The sequence below is a fragment of the Hirsutella rhossiliensis genome (genome assembly GCF_020360975.1).
Source record: "Hirsutella rhossiliensis strain HR02 chromosome Unknown scaffold00007, whole genome shotgun sequence".
Taxonomy (NCBI): domain Eukaryota; kingdom Fungi; phylum Ascomycota; class Sordariomycetes; order Hypocreales; family Ophiocordycipitaceae; genus Hirsutella; species Hirsutella rhossiliensis.
The window spans coordinates 746,447-755,346 of NW_025408673.1; the positions used below are offsets into that span (position 1 = coordinate 746,447).

Genomic DNA, 8,900 nt, shown 5'->3' on the forward strand with positions numbered 1-8,900 from the left:
CTCCTTACTATTATCCCTTATATAAAGCGGTATTAAGTAGTCTACGCCTAGCTTTTAAGGGTTTAACTTATTAGCCTTACTCTTTTAAAAGAGCGGTAGTAGGTTATAAAACTATAGTAGGATAGCTTACTATAGCTCCTCTTTTAATATAGGGCGCTTTAGTTATAGCGCTTTCTTAATATCCGCTAAGCTAACCGCGTAGATTAACGCTATAGCTATAGCCGGCCCCTTCCGCTTATAAATTTACCGTAATATACTTATAAATACTAAGGCTAAGACTTCCTAGGCGTCTTATAAGTTAAGTAAGGCATCTAGCGCTTCCTCCTTACCGCTATACTAGACCTAGGACTATATAGGGCTAAACTATAGCCTCCCCTTATATAGTACTAAATATAACTTAATATATATTAACTATAGCTTCTTAAGAATTAAGGGAAACTTAAGCTAGGGGACTATATATACTATTAATAGCTATAAGAGGCCGTTAGCCTTTATAACTATTTAAGCGACGCCTTTAATAACCGCGCTTTTTATTACGGCTAAGGCGCCCTTTATATACTTAAGGCGAATCTTCTCTACTAGTAAGCGTAGCTTAAGGGCTTTTACTTTATTAATTATAGCGTAATACTAGTAACTTTTATCTATAAGGGTAGAGAGAAGGTAAGTCTAGTTAATAATAACTAATATTAAAGTAGGTTCTTCTTTAATATACTTTACTAGGTCCTCCTTAGCTAGTATTAGCTTACTAAGCTCTAGGGCCCGCCTTTATACTAAAGCTAAGCTTTTCCCTTTACTTTATATATAGTAAAGGTTCCCTTATCTCCCTTATTATCGGATTCTAATAAGGCGCGGGTAACTTATATCTTTACTATCCTCCTTATTAAAAGGTAAGGGTAAGACCTAACTATATATATACTTACGCTATAACGTATATAGCGGCCCTCTTTATATCGTTTACTAATTTCCTTATAGGGCACTTACTTAGCCGTCTTATTAAACTACGCCGCTAGCGGAGTAGCTAGGGTCTTACTATTACTACGCCCCTTAGGGCGTATAGCCGCTATTTAAACGTCGCCGTTTATATCGACCGCCGCCTTAAGAGCGGGCCTAGGTATAAATAGGTTAAGTAGGAAGGAACTATTTAGCCCGTTAGTCCCGCTTAAGGCTAAGCACTTATATAGCTTTTAAAAGTATAGCGTTTACTTATATCCTTAAGCTACTTTTATAAGGCGGGCTATATAGCCCTTATAGGTAAAGGGTATTATAACAAGGATAAGTAGCTCTTAAAGTGCTAGGGAGATTAAGTTTTATAGCTAGGTAAGCTTAGCGCCGTCCTCCTAAGTAGTATTACCCGCCGCTTAGGTTAGGGTCTCTTTAAATTCTAATAAGAACTCCCTAAAAGACTACCCCTTATACTAAGTAAGGGTCTATAGCTTATCCTATGCTTTCTCCTACTCTTATATATTGCTAAAGGTATAGACTAAGTAGTTAAAGAATACTTAGGGGTGTTTTATCCCTTTAGGACCGCCCTACTCTTAAAAGCCCGCTACTCGCTATATCTAGGGCTCTAGTAGTATATAAAGGAGCGAGAACTAAACTATCTCCTTATAGCTATTAAGTCCTTATTTCTTATTAATATAGTATTTTACTATTAAGCGGTTAAGGAAGAAGTAAAAGGTTTTTAGCTTATTATCTTAGGTAGGCTATAGTAATAGCTTCTATCTACTAAGGGCCGCCTTATATTTTAACCTCTTAGTAGTAGGGGGCGTATTTATTAGAGCTAGTATTAAGAGGGTATTAAGGATCTAGTATAAGGTTGCTCGTTAGTCTAAGTCTTATAATATTTAGTAGAATAGCTTTATAAATTAAGCTTATTTATCCCGTTACTACTAAGCCTCTTTTTATAGGTATTACTAGTATAGCTCTTCTACTTATTACTCTAGCTATTAGTACTAAGCTTCTTCTTATAGTAGCTACTACTACTACTACTACCTTAGCTAGTACTACTAAGGTTTTAATATTAAGTCTAATATAAGGATAGCTTATACTATTATAGGGTAGGTAAAGGGTTATACTATAGGTGCCTTTTATTATATTATAATAATAAGCTATATAGGATCTAACTATATGCTGCGCTTACTACTATTAAATACGCGTTTATATATATAGCTTACCTTACCTTATAACGCTTTCGGCTAAGGTCTAGGCTAATGCCTAGACCTATATAAATACCCTTATACTAGCACCCTCTTTTTAGATATAAAGGGCGCCTTTAATTTCGTATTAAAGGAATAGCTTATAAGGGTCTTAAGGGACTTAAACCTCCTTAAGGCCCTTATAAGCTAGGTAGACTACTTCCTTACTAAAAAGAAGATCTAGCTAGCCTTTAAGGGGTAAGTCTAGCCCCTTATAGACCTAGTAATAAGGGTGCCTTAAGGGTCCTTTATTAGCCTTATTTTATTCCTCTTATATATTAGGGGATACTAGTAGCTAAGGGATACTAGCTATCTTATATAGATAACTTTAATATCTTTATAACGTCGACCTCGGCTAAGAAGAACGTTCGGTAGCTAGAAGTAATAGCTACTAACCTATTCGAATAAGCTAAGGACTAAGGGGTCTACTTTAACCTCTTAAAGATAGAACTTATCTACTTTAGTAGGTAAAGGCAGCTTATTTTAAAGGGTATAATAGTAAGAGGCTTATTTTTTAAGGTAAAGCTCTTAGTATAGTAGCTAGGGGTCTTCTTTAATTCTAAGCTCCTATTTAAATAATATATTAAGAAGAAGGTAGCCTTTATATAAGCTGCTTTTAAAGGACTATCCTACCTAACCTCTATATAAAAAGGCCTATTATTTAGAGCCTTTAAATAGCTCTACTAAGCCTACGTAACCTCTATAATAAACTATAGGGCCTAGCTTTAGTATAAGGGGCCTAAGACCCTTAAGAGCCTTATAAAGCCTTTAAGCTCTTTTAAAGGTCTTAGGGGCCTTTAAAGGATCCCTTATTAAGGCTATAAAAGCTAAAGCGGCCCTACCGCTACTAAAGGTATAATTTAAAAGGGTATACTTCTCCTATACCCTCCGAACCCTATACTTCTTACCTAGTTACCTTATAAGGAAGGCTTACGACCTAGCTATATAAGATTACCTTACTAACTTAGGCTCCGACCTAAGGGCCTTAAGCTATATTAAGGTATATATATAGCTCTTCCGCCTCCTTAAAGGCCTAATAGCTCTTATAGAACCTAATTATAACTTTAAAAAAAGGAAAGCTAGCTAGGAGCCCTTATAAGCCTTAGAGCCTAAGGCCTTTATTACGATAATAAAGGCCCCTAAGCCCTTAGCTAAGAAGTAGTACTAATGCCTCTTAGCTAGCCTAGCTAGCTTAAAAGACTTTAGGTTACGGCCCCTAGCCTTTTATACTAACGGCTCTAAGGGGTGCCCTAAGGGGTCCCTTATAAAGACTAACGCTTACTTCTTTTACGAAATAGGCCTAGAAAATAAGCTTATTAAGGCGGACTATAAGAACCTAGGGCCCTCGATTAAAGTAGCTAACGTAGAGCTATTCGCGATACTAAAGGTCCTAAAGGACCTAGCTAAGAGGCCTTAGCCCTTAAGGCTTAGCCCCCTTAACCCCCTAATAAATACCTATATCTTTATAGATAGCTAAGCTACTATAAGGAAGGTTATAGGTTTCTTAGACCTAGCTATATATATTAAAAGGCTCCTATTTAGCTTAGAAACCTATTATAACGTATAGCTATACTAGTACCCTAGCTACCTAAGGCTCTTTAGTAACGAGCTAGCTAACTAGTTAGCTAAATAAGGCTTAAGGGCCCCTACCTAAGGGACCCCCTTAGTCTCTATTAGCTACTTATAAAGAAAGGTCTAGTAAGCTACTAAGGACTATTAAAAGGGACTCTAGGCTACCGAGGCGGCTAAAGTCCTTAGGGCTAAGGGCCTAGGTAAGTACTATATATTTATTCGAAGGATCCCCCGCCTAGCCCTTAGCCTAGAAAAGGACCTTATAGGGAGGCTAGGCCGACCCTCTTAGCCTTTTACTAGCTCCTCTTTAGGGACGGCTTCTTATTTTCCTTCTTAAAAAAGACTAATAAGGTAGACCGAGACGACTACCGCTTCGGCTAAGGAAGGCATACGGCTAGGCACCTTATCCTAAGGTGCCCGAACTATAGGAGGGAAAGAGAGGTCCTTTACCGGACCTCTAAGAGATAGAAGGGGGCCCTTAGCCTACTTATTCTCTATAACTCTAAGGAAGGAAGGGAAGCCCTTCTAACCTTCTTAGCTAAAACAGAGATAGGGACAGCTAAGTAGCTCGAAAAGGAGTAACCTAGGGGCCCTAAGGCCCTTAGGGGGGGAAATCACCGCGCAGGAGGAACTAGACTAACCTTTCCTTTATTATTGCCTTTATAGCTACCCTTTCCCTAATTAGTTATAAGCCCCCGGGCTCTATAGCTAGCTGGGACTGCTAATAGGGGCCTAGGCCCCTACTAGCCTCGCCAAGGCCCTAGAGGCTGCATGCGAGTAATGAAATAAAACGAAATTACTGCTAACTTGATTTCAATACTAGGGCTTTCGCCCCACCAACCCCTGGTGCCGAAAGGCAAGTTGTTCCGACTCGGGTTGCATCAGTAGTCACCGTCGGATTCAAAGTCGCTCGACAAAAAGAGCTGCATTTGTATTCTCGATGCCCGTGGCTTCGAGGGGGGGCGGGTTTCCAACCCATGATGTCCGGATTGATCGAGGCCCGGAACAGGTGACAACCAGACCCCAGGCCAATGCAATTCAGATAATAAACAGGATATGACCATGACGTGCCATTTTCTCTTTGTGCCACCTTGATTCACCACTTGCCAGTCTATTTCCAACCCAGACAACAACTTGGGAATTTTTGCAGACATCATGCCAGCCCCAAATCCCCTCAGCCATGTTCTCTGTCTGCTTGTTCTCGTCGCAATCGGAGCAACATCCGTTCTGGAACATGGGTGAGGATTTGGTCTCCAAGCTTGATAGCATTGTGTCCGAGACCAGAAACTCAAATAACGTGGTCCAATAGCTCTGCAGCTGCCCCTAGACTGCTGCACGCTCGCAAAGACGAGGCTCTTGACGACTCGGCCTGTTTTGCACAATGCGAGCTGGAGACCTGCGGAGGCTCGTCGTGCCCAATAGAGCGAAGCATTCTTCGGCGTAGCCTAAACTCGTTTGAACTTGATCATTTCGCTCAGCTTAATGAATCTGGTGCAGCGACGGGACATGACCTCTGGAAGCGAGTTTTTCGATACGACACCTCGTCGCTAAGGTATACCGGTGGCAAACCTCCTACTGTCGGGCAGCTTTCCAACTACCTCCCGGCTGTGTTCAACGGCGGAGAGATCCAACAATATGGTGCCCCGTTAACTTGCATCAATGGTAAAGGCCCAGTTAGCCAGCATTTTCCATAGTGTTTACGACCGTGCTAACAAGTCATGGTGAGTAGACGGGACAGAGCAGGCTGTCATGCACCAAAGAGAGTTTGGAGACGAGCCCTTCCAGATCATGACGGGGGGGGCTCCATGGTTGCACAATGGTGCGTGGTTTAACACGCTGTCAGCCCATATCGACTCGGGCCGCTGACTGGACCTCAAAATCAAGGTGACGCTTGTGTCTAGAAGAGCTGTATGGCAAGTGCGTCTCTCATCTAGCCCCGGTTACCCAAGACTAAACCCGAGTCTAATTGCGACGTCGTATAATCAAGGCACACTTTTGGGAGGTGTACTCGATGGGCGCCAACAACCCAGACGGGAAGAGGAACACTGCCTTCCAGCACAGGGTTCTCGACGCCATGGCAGGGTCGCGCACGAGCAGTCTGGTGGACGTTAGGAATGAAAACAACGTGATCAAGCCATATGTTCGGCCCGACGGGCCGGGCATCGACCCCGACCTTTTCAACCGCGACGACGACGAGACAACTCTGTATATCATGACCCCCTCGTCCCTGGGAAAGTCAAAGGACAAAGGCGCGAGAAACCCAACACGCGTTAAAGAGATGTCTAACAAAGTAAAAGAAATCCTCGGCCGTGAACCCCGGAAGGCTGAAATCATATATGAGGCTTTCAACTGGATAATTCCAGCCGAGGCAGCACAGGTAAATCTTTCGCACCGGGGCATGTGCTTATTTCAATACGATCCGAATAGCAATGGCAAGGGACAGAAGGCATGGCGTTTGTTTAACGAGGACAATTGGGCAACGGGGGTGGTTTCATAGGGGACCCTATCAACGTGTTTGATTTATTATAGCTTGGATAGAGAGGCGCGAGTTCCAAGCACCATCGTCTGCTTCTCGAAATTTCCAGGCCGATAGCAAGGGCTAGCAAAGGTAGTCAACCATGCTGCTTGAGTGTGGCTTTGAACAGGCTCGTCCGTATGCTCGTTACGATAAAAACCACAAAAGGCTCTATGCGACAAGTTTAACTCAAGCCACATGCAGTATCAGTTGGTTCCTATTATTGCAAGCTCCGCTTTGCCCCATCTTCAATAATGACAATGGCGAGTCTTGCCTGTGTACGAATCCACCTTTCGTTCATATATGCCCCTAGTTCAACATATGATACTTGGGTATATAAAATCTACTACGCTGTTATTCGTTATTCCGATAACGGGAAGCTTGTCCAAGATTCTTTCCAATCGCCTGCCCGATCTGGCCAGAGATCTCTCCAAACTTGGTCGGAACGTTCAGCCAACTCGGCCATCTTGATCAAGTCTTCATCATAATACCTGCGCTTCCATATCAAGACTTCTCTCGCAGACACTTTCTCGCCAGCATTGTCGCAGTCACCCCTTTCACATATCCAAGAGCGTGCGATCCACGTAAGTATATATGATGTTGTTACGTCGGAGTGACCACAGAAATTCGGTATGCGGGATATGCCACGAGGCTGCACTCTCAGGTACTGCAAAGTCTCCTTGGGACCCTGAGCGGCGGAAATAATGCGGAAAATGCAGCGTGCTAGGGCGGCATCTATGGCCGCGTTAGTAAAGACGAGTCGAAGCTGCTCCATGCATCCCTGGGTGTCTTCATTTATGTCATATGATGAGCTCGAAAAGAGGCACTCAGTAGCTGGAAGCATGCGCATCCACAGAGTCAACCTCTCGAGACGCGAGAATCTGCCCAAAGAGCGATATAGTTGGACTTCATGTCGATTGCCTTTGGTGCGAAGTATCGGGACTTGCAGTTCTCTTAGGCCTGGACAGCGTTGCTGAATTTTGTCTAGGTGCAGCAAGGAGACGTGTTCCGCTGTGTCTAGTCGAAGATGGCGCAACGTGCGGCCGTGATGGGTCAGTATTGCCTCTAGGGGCCTTTCCCTGATATGATAGTATAATGTCAGGCTGTCGAGCGGGTCGAGCACGGCTAGCATTGCACCTATAGCTTCGTCTTCAACACTAAGGGCAGTGTCGCCTTGGTTATTACCGGTATATACGGTACTCAATGGTAGCCCGAGGGAGCGAAGGGACTTGAATGTTCCATGTTCTGCTATCTGGAGTAAATCTTGAAGGGTTGAAGCTGGCAGCTGGCACAGAATATCCAGGTTTGTCAAGCAGGTAAAGTCTATGCGCCAGGTGCCAGAAAACAGATGCACGATATTAAAAGAAAGTCCGTCTAGTACAAGCGTATAAGGACGACCGATGCGATTGCATGTCCCGCTTGTCGGAAATCCTGGCCATAAAGGCCGGGGACTGCCATAGGCCGCGCGTTGGTAGGCAAGAGACGAGCCGTGCCCTTTTTCCTTTAGCCAGACGTGTTTCAGATTCGGCGCAGTATGAGCTATCATTTCTAAGACTGCCTCATAATTATAGTCGACTTGATCCTCACAATAGCCCGAGTGCTGCGCGACCAGGCTGTACAGGCACGGCGATGTTGCGAGAGCCCAGTCATCGTCGTCGATTTGGCGCGGGCTCTCCTTGACGTACCGGAGGCTTCTCAGGTCAAAGACGGGCATATGAAGACGACTTTGAGGATGGCGATGGTGGAGCGCGGCGAGGATGCCCCTCGGCAACTGCTCTGCCGACGCAAAGATGAAGTCAACAAGACCGTGCAGGCTCTTGAGCAATTGAACGAATGTGTGCCACAGGTCGTCTTGCTGATCTCTATTGTCTCTTGCTTGTGTGCCATACGGTCTAACCCAATGAAAAGGTTCAGCGGGCGGATAGAAGAATCGGTCGGGCGGGTGGCCCCATCCGCTTTCGTCATCTACTTGCTGGTCGCCGTCTAACTCGCACCGTTCTTCTTCTTGACCTCTAGCATAGTCGTATGCTTCATCGGGGAACAGAGGGTTGTAACCAATGACGGTAACTCGTCGCACATAGCCCATGCTCTGCCTAAGGCTCAAGATGGCGCTCCATCGTGCCACGTCCGACTGAAACTGCTCTCTGGTCCGAGTTGTGATTGTCATGCGCGCAAAGCGCTGCCTTGTTGTTGAAGCGCAGCAACGTTTGCTGACGAGCGAGAAGGAAAACAGGCTTTGGCGCCTGCCATCGCAGTACGGGAGATAGTCGCAGATGCGCTCCAGCACATCGAACGGAAGGCCGTCGAGCAAGGGGCTAGGCGTATAGCACCCCATTGCGCAAATCTATAGAAGGGGGCTTCAAGGTTGGGAAGACGCGCAAGCGAAGCTGGGAATCAAGAATGCAAAGAGGCGATGAAAGCGCAGGCCAAGGTGGTGGTCATGGCAGAGTAATTCGCTCAAACGCTCGTGGTCAGTTGGGGGAGAGCCTTGACTATAGAGGAACCTATTATAGTTATATCATTATTATTGGTCCGTCCCATTATAATAATGGGCTCCGCCATGTTCTCCGCCTTGGATACGACTTGACGGCCAAGTCCAAGTGTCAAGCAGGCGATGG

General features: G+C 44.8%; 2 protein-coding genes across 2 annotated transcripts; one reads left to right on the top strand and one right to left on the bottom strand.

The window, feature by feature from the left end:
• Positions 1-5,778: 5,778 nt before the first annotated feature.
• Positions 5,779-6,264, top strand: HRG_06819 (uncharacterized protein; the record flags this gene model as incomplete). Its single annotated transcript, XM_044865290.1, has 1 exon — positions 5,779-6,264. One exon carries the CDS (start codon positions 5,779-5,781, stop codon positions 6,262-6,264), a length of 486 nt encoding a protein of 161 aa, XP_044719252.1.
• A 1,392-nt stretch (positions 6,265-7,656) lies between these two features.
• On the bottom strand, positions 7,657-8,617 carry HRG_06820 (uncharacterized protein; the record flags this gene model as incomplete). The annotated part of the gene is made up of 2 exons (XM_044865291.1): positions 7,657-7,733; positions 7,870-8,617. The coding sequence occupies 2 exons, from the start codon at positions 8,615-8,617 to the stop codon at positions 7,657-7,659; spliced, it is 825 nt and encodes a 274-aa protein (XP_044719253.1).
• Positions 8,618-8,900: the final 283 nt, after the last annotated feature.